General features: G+C 33.3%; 1 protein-coding gene across 1 annotated transcript in view; it reads left to right on the top strand.

Annotated features, from left to right (window-relative positions):
- The window catches only part of LOC142331413 (uncharacterized), a 26,139-nt gene extending 12,193 nt beyond the window's left edge, over positions 1 to 13,946 (top strand). The window contains exons 2-3 of the mRNA XM_075377298.1: positions 6,112 to 6,942; positions 13,607 to 13,946. Of these exons, the coding sequence (XP_075233413.1) occupies positions 6,112 to 6,930 (819 nt within the window). The 3' untranslated portion in view covers positions 6,931 to 6,942; positions 13,607 to 13,946. The remainder of the gene's footprint in view (positions 1 to 6,111; positions 6,943 to 13,606) is intronic.
- The last annotated feature ends 2,283 nt before the right edge of the window (positions 13,947 to 16,229 follow it).

Raw genomic sequence — 16,229 nt, 5'->3', positions numbered from 1 at the left:
AACTCTGAAACCGATGAAAATAAGTACTACTTGATACATTGTTGAAAAGCTCTCGATGAGGGCTTATTACAGCAGTTAAGATAAAGTTCAAAAAGCCATTTTTTTTTTTGGATTTTGGTTTTTTGGACACTTTTGGTCCAGTCGATTGCAATAAAAAAGGGGTGGTATACAATTAGATCTTACAACAGTCGTAAATCCAAAATTTCAACATTTTACGGCTTATCTTTTTTGCGAGATACATACGTATGTAGTACAGACGTCACGCCGTAACTAGTCAAAATGGATTTAGGGATAGTCAAAATTAATATTTCGTTGAAATTTTTCGCGATTACAATACTTCCTTGTACTTAAAAAGATAAATTTTTCATTTTTTTTAAAAAAAGAAACTGAGTTTTTAAATAGCTTTTGAATAAACAAACAAATCAATAATGTAATTATGAAAATCTATTTCCATATTATATGAAACCAAAGTATTTCATAATAAAATGCATTCTGAGGAATTAAAAATAAAATTTTAATAATTATAGTATTGATAATTACAATAATATAGTTACAGTATAATACTACTATACTATTACTAGTTATAATATATATACTATTAATAATAATAATTGTAGTATTGAGTCCAGGATATATATTTTAAATAATAAATGCGTAGATTACCAAATGCACTTATTTCAATTTTTTACTTTCCCGTCTAGATAGCGCTATAGCTCTATAAGGTAAAATATTGTAATCGGTCGTACTTGGCATACGCAGTTTTCACCGGATCTTAAAGTTTTGACACCAAACCGGATGAAAGTTTTCCGGATGCCTCCAAAACAGGGTAGATTTTGACCAAACTTAGTCAGATTACTTTTATAAATGGGGGATTGATGCCGTTAAATTTTTGAACTTAAAAAACCAAGGGGTGATGCTGTAGAGCAAGGTCACCCTCAGTATCTCGAGATTTAGCCTAATTAAGGTCATATTTTTAACGATTAAAAAATAATAATATTTGAAAAATTTTGCAAAATCGCATCCCCCATCCCAAAAATTGAAGCTTTGTTGTGATCGCTGTGATTGTATTATTATTGCAGTTTCTTCTATTATCGTCTAATTTGGATATAAATTAAACTTTTCTAAATTGAAAGCTCCCCCAAATTCCACCGAGCGGCCGGCCGTACCCGACCAAACGTCATCCATCATGTTTTTAGGATTTTTCTTCCCTTTTTTATTGTAAATCAAGACTGCTTTAAAAACAAATTTCATGCATTTTTTAACGTTTTTCTTATTTCTTTTTTTATTGTAATCAAAACTGTTTTAAAAAAATATTTTTCATTACTTCCAACTTTGGAGTTCGCGCAAAAAGTAACAAACATGGTCGTGTGAGGTATCAATTTATACATTTTCAAGAGCACTGATAACGATTTTAATATTTAAAGTTGTTGAAAGAAAACCTTTTTTTAGTAATACCAGATTTATAATTTGCGGTTTTAACCTGATGCCGATATTATTATCTTGAAATTATAACTTGGGATTTTTTCATTTCTGTTGTTAATATATTAATTATATTTTATTTATAAATAGTCGCGCGACTAGAAAGTCCTACAACTGTGTTGTCAGCTTTTTTTAATTTATTTCGATAACGGAATTTTTTAGACAGAAATGCTGTAACTTATTCTTAAACAAATAATAATTAAAGAGAATGCACAGGTAATATTATTTAGTAATCATCATCGCTTAATACTCGTATTTTATTAGGATATACAAAAGATAACATCGGTATTTTGATTTGTTATAATACCTTTTGGAGGTGGTACAGTGTTGATTTAAGAACCCAAAAGGTCGGTCTAGTGGTGAACGCGTCTTCCCAAATCAGCTGATCTGGAAGTCAAGAATTCCAGCGTTTTAGTCCTAGTAAACCCAAGTTATTTTTACACGGATTTGAATACTAGATCGTGGTTACCGATGTTCTTTGGCGGTTGGGTTTCAATTGACCACATATCTTAGGAATGGTCGACCTGAGACTGTAACAGACTACAATTCATTTACACTCATACATATCATCCTCTGAAGAATTATCTAAAAGGTAATGACCGGAGGCTAAACAGGAAAAAGAAAGTGTTGATTTAAAATGGAGTTAAATAGAAAAAGAACAGTTTTAGTTGCGCGCATGGTCGTAGATTGATTCTCTATCTTTCCGCTTGATAGCGACACTAGTAAAGATGGAGATTCCTGAACAGAGAGCCTTCTATACTATTCTATTCTGTCTTTTGCAATTTGTTAAATGTGATTCTGTTGTACAGTTCAACGTGCGTCCCTAGAAAGTTTAACCGTGAACCTCCGTGTGACAATAACATTTATAGATAGGAATCGGATTGAAACAACCGGATATCTATGTAGAAGGAAGAATACGGGACGCCCGAGAATGTCTGATAAAATGTTTAACATGTCAAGGAGTCTTTCTTGCGAAGTCCAAAAAAATTTGTTAGGAAGGCCGGTAGCCAGTGATGTGGAATGTTTTAAAATAAAGCTTACCTTCATACCGTTTACAGTTTTTATAGGCTTTAAAGTCTACCGACAACACTCTATAAGCCAACTTCACAATCGAAATACTTCAACATGAAGATGATTCTCTTTATCGTATTGTGTTTAGTGATGAGTTAACGTTTCATTTTATTAGGAAAAGACAATATAATATCTATATATGGGGATCAAAAAAATTGCCATGAACTCTTGCAATTCGAAATGGAAATGAGTTCTGCCCAGAATTAAATCTTTTTTGTATCCGACGGCAGGTTTACGGGCCGTTATTTTTCGCTGAAACAAGCGTAACAGGGGTTGATTATTTGATTTTGCTGCGTACATGGCTCTTTCCTAAAAAGCAAGATGGACAAAAGAAAATTATTTGGCAGCAAGATGGCGCACCTTCTTAGTGGTATAATTCTATTTAGAATCGATTGAATTATGTTTTTCCCTACCGTTGGATCGGTTGGCATGGACTCGATGACAGAGCTTCTTTGTAGTGGCTTCCAAGGTCACCTGAATTGACTCCATGTGATTTTATTTCCTTTTAGGTTTTTTTATAAAATATCTTGTGTGTGTGTGTGTGTGTGTGTGTGTGTGCGCGCGCGCCATCTCTGTCTACTGATCTACCCAATTTCAAGCACAGAATTGAAAAAGTTATTGCTTCCGTTACTCTATACATACCAGTTAAAGTACGGGAAGAGCATTCTTTTGAGTTGAACGTGTGCCGCGTTACGAAAAGTGCTCACATTGAATACTTGTAGGGAAAAACTGTAAGAGTTATTCATTCATTTTATTTATGATTCATTGCTGTGAATCAAAATTAAGAGAAATAGATCTTAAATAAAATTAGTAAATTTAAATAAACTTTTAAAAAAGTATCGAAAATTTGGAAATAAAACTTTAATAATTTTTCCTATAACCACCGAGTAGGTCTGGTAACAAACTCTTGGTCATAAATCAGCTGATTTTGAAGTAGAGAGTTCTACGGTTCAGTTTCTTTTATTCGGATTTGGATACTAGATCATGGATACCGTTGTTCTTTGGCGGTAGGGATTCATTAACCACACATCTCAGAAAGGTCCCCTGAATCTGTACAGACTACTTGTTTACCGGCACATTTACATTTTAAGGTTTCTTTTTTATTTTAAACACTAACAAGAATAATATTACTTTTAGCAAAAAAAAATTTCTTTTACTACAGGGTTAGTCTAGTGTTAAAACTCGTCGTAAATCAGCTGGTTTCGAAGTCGAGAGTTCTAAGATTCAAATCCAAATAAAGATAGTTACTTTTATTCGGATTTCAATACTAAATCGTAGATACCGATGTTCTTTGGTGGTTGGGTTTCAATTAACTACACGGCTCAGAAGTGGTCGGTCTGAGTTTATTCAAGACTACACATTTACCGGTACAGTTAAACAACACTGATAAGCCGCTAATGACTTCTTACTCCTGATATGTCTATAAATATAGATAAAAACGAAATTTCTTTAAATTTGGACTTTTTGAAATCGATACAAATTAAAGGTTCTTTAATAAATTGTTAATAGTTATTTGATTTTAATTTTATATAAGATTTATAACTTATTTCAAAAATTTTCAATTTAAAGAAAAACTGAAAAAGAAATTTTTAATACTTAGTTCGATATTTATTTTAAAATCGTGTTTGATTATTTCTTAATTTACATTCAAGGTCATTTTTTTAAATCTTATTATTTGGGTTAATCCTTATAAATTATCTGTGTAATCAATGTTATTAAATTCAGTTATGTAATAACTAGTGATTATTTCTTAACGATCATAAGGTTAATGGTTTTAACAGAGGATAATTTAAGATTGATCTAAACGTGAAGCATGTAATAAACAGATTGCTGTTCATTTCACAGATTACTAATTTACTTTAAACAGTTAAATTTATTTAATATTATAACAAAATATTTGTTGCTTGTTTATTATTATTTTTATAAGAAGAATTATTAATAAAATTTTTTAAATGGTATAATAAAAAAAAAAATACTTGAATCTTTATATATTTACCCGTTTCGTTAGGATTTGTAAAAGCCATTTTTTATATATTATTTTGAATCATGTTTTATGATGCAACTTTTATCTGCTTAACTTAAATCATTGCAGGATTTTGTTTAAAATAACTAGGATAATTGGTATCAATCAGGTTTCTTTGTTCTTTATATACTACAAAAAAGTTGTTCGATGCTCTGGAGAAAATAAATAAAATTGTTTTATTACTTCACTTTATCATCATCTTTAACATAACCAGTATCGTCTTTTCTATCAAAAATACAAAATAAAAATAAATTAATTCAGAAAAATAAAATGTAAAGAATTTATTTTTTTCAAATAAATCGAAAAAATTTTTAAATCTTTAATTTTTTTTCAGTTTTTAAATTGGCCCAGAATAATTATTTAAATAATAAATTATTATTTTATATGAACTTTATATAATATATATATTGTCTTCAGTCGTTTGACTGGTTTGATGTAGCTCTCCAAGATTCCCTATCTAATGCTACATATTTATGGGCTACTTTGATTTCGGTATACTCCTTGCATCCTACATCCCTAACAATTTGTTTTACATATTCCAAATATTGCCTGCCTGCACAATGTTTTCCTTCTACCTGTCCCTTCAATATCAAAGCAACCCATTCCAGAATGCCTTAATATGTGGCCTATAAGTCTGTGTCTCTTCTTTTAACTATATTTTTCCAAACACCTCTTCATGTGTTGCTCTATCCACCCATCTGATTTTTAACATTTTCCTTTAGCACCGGATTTCAAAAGCTTCTAATCTTTTCTTCTCAGGTACTCCGATCGTTCAAGTTTCACTTCCATGTAAAGCTACGCTCCAATCATATACATTCAAAAATCTTTTCCTGACGTTTAAATTAATTTTTGATGTAAACAAATTATATTTCTGACTGAAGGCTCGTTTCGCCTGTGCTTTCGGCATTTTGTATCGCTACTGCTTCGTCCATCTTTAGTAATTTTACTTCCCAAATAACAAAATTCTTCTATCTTCATAATCTTTTCTCTTCCTATTTTTACATTCACTGGTCCATATTCATTATTTCTAGTACATTTCATTACTTTATAATATATATATATATATATTTAATATGATTGTTATCGAACATATTTTTTTTTTGTATATATAAATGAAAATGTGTTGATTGTCCCTTCTTTCTCCTTCTGTCGGACATTATGTGTTTTTTTTAAAGAAAAATTCGTTTCAAGATTGGATTGAGAAGTTACTACTATAGTACATTTAGTATTTGTATTTAGTATACATATTTACATAAATTTCAAAATAGTCAAATTTTGTACTTTTATTTCTTAAAATTTATTTTATTAGCTGAAATATTTTAAGATTTTATTGTAAACAAACCAATGAGGGGTTATGATAGAATTCAGTTGTTAAAATGAAGAATTTTATTCATTGATTTTTTACCAATCTGGTGAAAGACCTCGGTCCTGCCACGTTCTAAAGCAAGTTAATTTTTGTTTATAATATTTAGTATATTGTTCTGAAATGTTATTATTTTATATATAAAACATTAATTATGAAATTTTCTTTTCCAAAGGTGATCCTCTGTGCATTATTGGCAATTGTTAGATCGCAAGAAAAGTCTTCTATCGAAGCTGAAGAAAGTAGTAAAAATAAATTAGAACTGAAAGATATAGAAGCGGAAGAAACATTATCGGCAACTCCAAAGAAACAGGATAAAAGAGGCATATACGCGTTAGCATATGGATATCCTTACCCTACATACCATTATCCGACTCCTGTATTCGCCCATTCACCAGTAGTGGTACACAAAGCCGCTCCGGCTCCACCACCGGTACACATACCGTACCACGTACTTCCAGCTCCAGCGCATCACGTACCGGCTCCGGCACCTGTACCGGCACCGGCTCCAGTTCCAGTACCGGTAATTCCACGTGTTCCTCCTCCGGCCCCGGCTCCTGCTCCGGCTCCAGTACCAGGACCGGTTCCGGCTCCAGGACCGCACGGATTACCTCATGGAATTCCAGGATTCAGAACGCACATTCATACGACAATAACCAAAGAAGTTCCCGTACCGGTTCCGGCACCGTATCCGGTAACAGTTGAAAAACACGTACCGGTTCCGGTACCGGCACCGTACCCCGTACATGTACCAAAACCGTATCCGGTACCAGTTCCTCAACCGTATCCGGTTCATGTACCGGTTGAAAAACACGTTCCTGTACATGTACCTGTAGATAGACCAGTTCCTGTTCCGGTTCCGGTGCCTGTTGAAAAACCCGTCCCAGTACCCGTAGCTGTACACAAACCGGTTCCGGTTCCGGTACATTATCCAAGAGTACATTATACGCACTCTCATGTACCAGAACCTCTTCCGGTTCATCATCCGTGGTGATTAATTCATTCGGTAAGTATTATACTGACTATTTTCTTATAAAATATTACATTAAACGGAGTAATAAACTGTTTATATAGAGTGTTCAAAAAGAGACGCGATCTTGTGGAAGAACGTTTCCTTCTTTCGTTGCCGGTTTAATTGAGGAAAAATTGGATACACGATGCAGCAGAATATATTCATTATCTCCCAGTACATAGATGTACCAGTTATGTCCGGACCCAGAATGCCTTCTCAGAAAAGTACGTTGTGGATGTACCAAAAAAGTTCTCGAACGAGAACAAGTTCCAAGAGATAGGGAATGTGGCAGATGGAGACAAAAGTGGTCGACCGAAAGTTCTAACACCAGAAAAGTTGATCGACGTGCAAGCTATATATTCTGTTAGTCCCAAGAAGTCCGTGCGACGCCTATCTAGACAGTCTGGTCTCTCCGTCGGTAGTACCAAGACGGTATCGCGCAAGTGTTTAAAGATGCACCCGTACAGAATTCGTGTTGTTCACGAGTTGTTACCTGCAGACACTGGAAAAAGTGTATCTTTCTATGAGCGGTTCATGTCATTTGTAACGCCAGACGGTGAAGAACTCGATGATTGATTTTAGTCTGACGAGGCACGGTTCCCCCTTGATAAATATGTGAACGCATAGAATTCACGCACTTGGTTACGGAAAATCCACATCAGCTGCACGAGTCTCCTCTGCGCAGACAAAAAGCGGGTGTTTCGTGTGTAATGTCATGTAAAGAAATTTTTACGACACAATGAACAGTGAGCGCTACATACAGACGGTGCAACAATTTGTAAACACTATACCTGTAGACCGGTATATTACCTGCAGTAATATACCTGCAGTAGTAAATATACCTGTAGTAATATATTACCTGTAGATCGGTTGGACAATTGAATTCGAAGGGGTTGTGGCCCCCTTGGTCTCCTGATTTAACCCCTCCTGATTTGTTCTTGTGGGAATACCTTAGGGATGCTGCTTACAAAATTCATCCTCACATCGTTCCCGAATTGCAGAATGAAATTGAACGATGTGTCGCTGCAACTCCGCTATAAACTTTACGATACGTGTTTAAGAGCTTGCAATGTCGTATTCAATTATGTGAATCGCATAACGGAGGCCACTTTCAATAACTATTTTAACTTACTCACTTTCCCATAAGGTTGCGGCACTTTTTAAACACTCGTATTATGAATATATATTTAGTTTTAAATCGTTATAAAATAATTTTTTATTTATATAAGTTTTAAATTCGGATTAGAACTGTATCGATAAACGGCCACAATCCTAATTACAGATTAGTATTGGGACTTGTCTAGTCTCAACCCGATAATTTCAGAAATAATATCGTTAACTGAGCTCCGAAGGTAATCATCAGTAAGTAATACATGTACGAATATAATAAAAATTCAATAAAATGTAAATGTATCTTCTAAAAGATGTGAAATGATTTCTGAAATATTAAATGTTTAATTTTTTAAAATTTAACTGGGTGTTAAAAAAACGACTATCTATCTGATCAGTTTAGGTTAGGTCAATCTTCTAAAAGATGTGAAATGATTTCTGAAATATTAAATGTTTAATTTTTTAAAATTTAACTGGGTGTTAAAAAAACGACTATCTATCTGATCAGTTTTTCAAAATAAAACTATTTTTTTTTTTTAAAGATAAGATTCTGGTTCTTGATTAATTATTAATTAATAAATATTAATAAATAGTTTTTGCAGTCTTTAAATGGAAAAACAGAAATTAGGAGATATGCTATAATTCTTACTACAATAAAAAACAATCCCATTCGGCACGCCGGAAGGGGAGGTAGATTTCACCAGTGCTAAGTAGGGATAAAAAAGATTTCCGCCTTGAAGTTAAGAAAAACTTCAAATTTACTCGATACGTCAGCGGTTGCATGTGAAAAAAATGTTTCACATATTTGGCATACGACAAGCCTCACATCTTCTTACAATTCCGGCAATATTTTGGTTATCCCTTGCCATAAGGGTCGGTAACAACAAAAATAGTTTCAGACAAAAGTTTTATGTAATGGTTAGAGGACTAACGATCACTTTAAACCGATTCGATACTGCGCCTATTAAGAGAGGTACGATTCTTTTTTGCTTTCAAAACTCCATTTTGTCATTTCATAATAGTCGTAAACATCTTACGAGCATGCTGTTACAGTCTTATCGACCGATAAATTATTTTTTATTTCCTGACGACCGACTATTATGAACGTAACAATTTAATTTAAATATACATATGACATATGAATTTTAAATTAATATCTTATAAGAAATCCCTAATGATGGAATAGCAACTCCGAAAGTGCTTGGAAATATATTTTAAAATTGTTGATAAGTGGAAATTTATACCGATATACCTTTTTACTGAAATTACCTTTTTTAATCTCAAGCGGAAAAGTAATTTTCTTTGCAACATATATTAAAACCAGTCGCTTAAAAAATCAAGATCGGTAAGCTACAACTCTCATTCTGAGTAAATAATATCCCTATTTTTTAAGTACTGCGGGCAGAATGATCGATCCTTGATGGGGAGAACCTCGAAAATATCTTCCGGACGAGGTTGTTTCTCTAGTGCTACGCGATTAGACCCTTCTTTATGGTGTTTATAAACACCATTTTATTACCTTTTTTCAGATTATTTTGTGTTAGTGGATGTAGATCAGATTCTATTAGAGCAATATTTAGGATGCGATATATCTACAGCCAGTCCATAAATCAAATTGGGAGCCATATGTAACCCATTCTGGGGAGTTTGTTTATTGCCTATTGGCTGGTTATAAAATAAGCCAAATTTTTTGAAATGATATTCGAATAAAGTCAGGACATGTAGATAATAATAATAATAATAATAATATTATTATTATTATTATTATTACATATTAATAATAATAAATAATTGTGTGGCTTTATTCCCATTAGTAAGATTACAATGATAAGAAATTGCAATAATTATTAATAATAATTAATTAATTACTAAATAAAACGATTAAATAGACTTTCAGTTCTTGAATACAATCAGTAAATAAATTTAACAACAAAACCTTTGTACTAGCACACGAATTAACACGACAGAAAGTTGTGCCAGATTCCCTCTACATAGTCAGCTGATATCTATTGTTTATAATCTTTAAATATTACTAAATAAATGAAATTATCATTATCTTTCAAAAAATCTACTATATTACACTATAGTGAACGTGTTCCGTATAACTAACAAGATGCGTTATCAAACTTAGCCCTACCCTTACCTCAACAATGATATACTACCAAGCGGTCTGCCTTTATGTACTTTCAAAGATATAAAAATAAAATGGAAGCAACAGAGGAAGTCAAAGAGCTTTTAATTTTATCTGCTTGTCTATTTATTTCCAAATTAACTCTAACTCATCAACACTAAATTAACATTCATAAATCCACTCTCCCCGTAAACAGAAATTACGAGTACACTCTCTTACACCAATTTAATCATACCCCTAAATATAACAGGTTTTTAGATAAATACCAGCTTATATATATATATATATATATATATATATATATAGATTAAATGAACACAATTGAAAAATTGATAAAACATTAAAAAACTGAACTTCACAGAATGTAATCTTTCACTTAAAGTAAGAGTGTAAATAGATCCAACTGGCAAACAACAGCGCTACCTATCGGATTTAATTCAAACCACTCTCTAAACACAGTAGTCGGTGGAAAATAACTTTGTAACGAAAAAATATATGGCTGCAAAATCATCATTATTAATACTGAACATTAAAAAACTTACAAAACATTACGGAACTTCATAAAATTTAAACTTTCACTTTATAAAAGTCAGAATGTAAATAAATCCAATTGTCAAAACAGCACTACCTATCGCATTTAATTCAAACTACTCTCTAAACACTGTAGTCGGTTCAAGATACTCCTAACTTTCTTTCGACTGGTCAAATCGAGGATTTCAATAGTTTTAAAACCTTCTCCGGACAACGCGGACCATTTTGCAAAAACCCGCCGTTAAATCGGTTCAGTAGTTTTTTAGTCTACAGCGGACACACATACGAACATTGTCTTTTATATATATATAGAAGATGAAAGTCTGTTTTTATGTTTGTTTGTTTCGTAAATATCTCGACAACGGCGCCACCTGCGGGTATAGTTTTTGCAAATTTTTTTTCTTTTCGCGTAATATATGTTTAGAATATGAGCCAAGTCGGACCATAAATAAAATTTTTCTAAATATCTCAATCCCAGCACCATCTAGTAGGTCCATTTGTTGCAGAGGTATTTCTTTCCATGTAAGTAACATATTCTGAATATGAGACAAATCGGTCCATAAATACAATTTTTCAAAATATCTCGACCCTAGCGCCACCTAGCGAGTCCAAATTAAATTAGAAACCTTCGTGGGCGTGCGCACAACAAATCACCAAAGTTTCATCGCAATCGGATAAATGGTATAGGAACACATACGGGACAGACAAACAAATATTCATTTTTGTATATGCGAGTATATAAAAGATATTTTTGTACGCACAAGCCTTCATCCTAAAATTTAGAATTTATGTTTAGCACATATTTAGATTAAAATTCTTACATAAATAAAAATGAATTCCAATAAATATTTTATCAATTTTTTTTTTTTGTATTTATTTAATAAATGAATTCAATAAGCATAAAGTTAATTAAACTTCCCAGCTAACCAATTTCGATATTTTCTTGCTTCCCGGCGTATCTCACCAATATTTTCCAGTTTTTATCATTCAAATAATCAATTACTTCACTCGTATTCAACCTATTATAATCAAACTATTTTCTTCTAATTTCATTTAGCACGGGACAAACACCTATAAAATGTTAAATACGTTCTATCACTCCAAGGTTGCGTAACGCACACTAACACCTGTTTCCTTCCCTATTAGGACCGTTATTTAAACCAAGTAGCCCACACCGGACTTCCGAAGTGCCGAAAGGGATTTCTAGAAAGTCCCTTTCGGGAGGTAGATTTCACCGGTGCTAAGCAGGGGATAAAAAAGATTTCCACCTTAAAGTTAAGAAAAACTTCAAATTTACTCAATGCGACAAAGGTTGCATGTGAAAAAAATTTCACATATTTAGCATACCACAAGCCTGATCTTACAATTCCAGCAACATTTTGGTCATCCCATGCCGTACGGGTTGGTCATAAAAAAAATTGTTTCAGACAAAAGTTTTATGTAATGTTTAGAGGACTAACAACCACTTTCAACCGATTCGATACTGTGCCTATTAACGTAGATATGGTTTTTTGTCTTCAAAACCCTATTTTTTCCACCCCTTGGACCAATGGTTCGTGATATCAAAAAACTTTAGTTAAATAAGTTTTAGGCCCTTACCCAAAGAACAGTATGAACTTTAAACGAATTCGATATTTTACTTAAGAAAGTTATAGCGATATTTTGTTTTTGTTTTTTTTTTCAAAAAAGCCACCCCATTTCCACCCCCATGTTCCGACTTTGGCCATTAACAAACTCGACCGAGATTTTGAGTCGAGTTATCTTTAAGGAACCATTTGAAAGTGATCGGCGTGATTTGAAAATTACGAAAGTTATCATGTCCACAAAGTAAAATACATATATATGTTTATATATAAATGTATATGTAAACTTTCGAGCTGACGTGGTTTTATGATCTGGGGGACGTGAAACGCGAAGATATGTCGAAATTTTCCGGAAGTCGAATCATAATGCCAATTACAATAGGTAGCTTTCGTATGAAATCTGTCTGATTCTCATCATCGCCCTATCGTACTCTCTCGTATATAAATCTCATAGCCAAGATTAAATACCAGCTGTTTGTATAGAACGTTACACTGGGTCCGCTGTGCTCTATTCAGTCACAAGGCTCACAAATTTTCTGCCATTTTTCCCGTTATATAATTTAATTTATCCTTCCAACAATCCCGGTTATTGACAGCGCGCATCGAAATTTATTACCTAACTCCCTCCAATATTTAAACCACCCGACCGCTCTTGTTACCGTTAACTCGGCTAATTTCTTGGGCAACGGGTAATTTTAAGACTTTTAAAACGTAATTTACGTGTAATTCAAAGAAAAATGCTGCAGCAACTGCACACCGGTTTCCAATTTCCAAATTGATGGCATAATTTGGCGTACTTGACAGAATTTAAAAAAAAACTTTTTCAGTGCACATCTCCGGAAAATGTCAAAATCTTCCACCGTTTTTATTACACCAAATTTGTGCTTTGTAACCATTTATCACAATACATACAGCGCAATGTACTACCCCTTTACATGAGGCAGGTATTCTGTTTTTCACTAGAAAATTTTCGAGCGATATCAAGATCATCTGAAAAAGAAATGCAATCACCCGAACTTTGATCCTAGAAAGATAAAAATCTGTTTTACTACGAATTCGAACCTATAAAAATGAAAATTGTTGGAGGGTAATTATGTTTTATAATCTCAGTGAAAACCTTTATCTAAAATTCTAAATTTTCTAAGCTCTTAAATCGTAGTTTTTAGTTTTTACGCGGAGCTTATGGGATCTTAGTAATTTTGTCAATTTCAATTATTAATTTTTGTTTAAAATAAGCACTGAATGTAAAAAAATTATTATTATTTTTTTTAATAAATGATCAAAACATTTTTTTTTATTTCAGGCTTAAATTGGTGATATTATTCTCAAGTTGTAATAATTATTTATGCCGAATAAATTACGTTAATTACAATATTGAATTACAATATTTTTCTTCATCATGAGATTATCATTCATCCAGCTGTTTTAACATCCTGAGAAAGATGTTGTCATCATCGCGTTTAGACAATATTATATATTATCAACGCCAACGCATGTCATCGAATACGTCATAGTCATCTGCATAGTTATTTCGTTATAAGCAAACAACATGGAATTATCATCAAAACAATAATATTATAATTAAGAATTAAGCATTAGTAAATTTAATTAATAAGCTATATTTCTTTTTGTACATTATTTTAATAAAATACATTATATTTAATAAAAAAAAGAAACAAAAATAAATTTATTTTTTTAATAATAAACAATTTTATTTTACCGGTTTTCTCTTCCTCAATCCTTGAAAAATAAAGAAACGGTACCGATTAAATTGGTACTAGACGGGTCAATCATAATGCGTAAAGGAATGTCGTGAGAAGCCAATAACAGATCAAGACTGTAATACAGCGCATGCATGCGCTGTCCGTTACTAAACATCTGTGCATCAATTAAACAATTTCGTATTTATCGGTTGGATAATACGTGGGTATAACTATTTTATTTTAATATTTATTCCACAATATTATAATTAATATTAATACTTCGTAGGCGTTATTCTTGATAATTTGATGAAAAAAAATTAACCTATATTAGCTTCCGGGACTACCGTTAGGTATTGCTTCAGAGGATGAGAGACAATCAGTAATTCTTTATCGATTGAATGCGATCGTATTATATCATGGCGTAGGAAATATTTAAGAGAAATTAAGGGATTTCGTGAAGAGGTTATCCACCCTTACCCGTACTTACTGGTCTAATACGACGAGAAAAGGTAAGGGTGGATAAAGAAATATGATGGGACCGGGTGAGAATGTGAGGTTTGTCCCCGGTTCCTGCGCGGACCGGAATGAGGTTAAATTCCCCTTGTTAGGTGACCTAATTTGGTCGACTTATTTGGATGTAGGTCTGAATTTCTATATTTCATAAGACATTTTTGGTTGGTATTAGATAGCACTGACTTGACTTACAGCTTGTTCGTTTTCTGAGGTATTCTCAATCACGAACGGTGTTATGAAATTTAGACTAGGCGCGGGGTCCGCGCTTACGCAGTCTCGATTAGTTAGCTTGAGGGAATCATGTTAGGTTGGATGTGAAAATGTCCGTTTGAGGCTTACGTGAAGGCGAAATTTGATTTGTATTTTACTGATGCAAATGTCTGCCGAGGCATTTACATCGGTGGTATCCCGACCGAGGCCTGGTCAGTTAGAGCGTCTAAAGACGACATCCGGTAAAGCCTCTCAGGGCTCGAAACGGAGGGGGTGGTGTGGCGACCGGTAACGTCACAAGGTGTCTTCCCCTACGGGGTTGGGATGAATAAAGAAATAAACACCGCAAATAACGCTTTTATGAAAGATTTATCGACCGGGGTGAAAATCCAGGCTGGAAAAGATCAACGATTAATAGTAACGCATGTAGGAAGTGAAAACCACTCGTGCCGGTCGCCGTGGCACGAGTGGTAGTGTCTCGAACTTTAATGCGGAGGTCCTGGGTTCGAATCCCGGTCAGGCATGACATTTTTCATACGCTACATTTCCATATCCCACGCACAAACTTTAAGCTTTAAGCTTAAGTGGCGATATCATCAAGTAAAAAAGAAAAATGGGTTTTGAACGGTGGTTTATGGGTATTTGAATCGAGATCTTCTCAAGAGTATCACGATGAAACGAATGGTGACAATTTTATACAGCGGTTTAAAAAATGTCGAAATTGCTGCTGAAGGATTTTACTTCATAGTAATGGATAATGAGCCGTACCATTGCCTAAAATTAAAAAAATTCCAAACGCTTCGACCCGAAAATCGGAAATTACCGAATGATTAAAATTGCGTATACCGAAGAAGTATTAAAAGTAGAACTTACAAAATTAGTAAAATCAGTTAAACAAAAATATATTCATTATAAAGTAAATGAAATAACAAAATTAAAAAATTGTGTCGTGTTGTGCCTTTCTCAACACCATTGCAATTTTAATCCAATATAATTTATATGTACACTAGTCAAAGACTACACGTTAGGAGTAATAGTACAACATTTAAGTTAAATGATGTAAAAATGCTATTGATAGAAAGTGTTTTTTTTTTAGGTTTTTTAGGGGCATCGACTACTTTGGTCATTAGCCCCATCCCACTTAAAAAAAAAATTAAAAAAAAGGTTCAATGATTCACATTCTTATGAATCAAAAATGTTCAAAAAATTTACATTCCTCTATAGCTTCGATTCCAGAATATTACTTCCTAGGCTTTCCTTTCGGCCATCCTTTCTTGCACCGTTTCTCCATTCTTCTAACGGCCTCAACCTGTGATGACAGCGTATCTGAGGCCTCAGATATGGCATCGTCTTCCTCCTCTCTTTCCGATGCCAGTGACGTTCTGCGGCTGACGTCAGGAGACAAAAACATCGTTGCTGCAGTTAGCATCGTTGCTATTGAATCTAAACTAGCAAGCGATACACTTTCCGCGGCTGATGAACTGGATTCTATCTCTACTG

The sequence above is a fragment of the Lycorma delicatula genome, chromosome 10 (assembly GCF_047948215.1).
Source record: "Lycorma delicatula isolate Av1 chromosome 10, ASM4794821v1, whole genome shotgun sequence".
Taxonomy (NCBI): Eukaryota; Metazoa; Arthropoda; class Insecta; order Hemiptera; family Fulgoridae; genus Lycorma; species Lycorma delicatula.
Note: the sequence above shows the minus strand (reverse complement) of the source record. Positions and strands in the feature narration are given on the sequence as shown.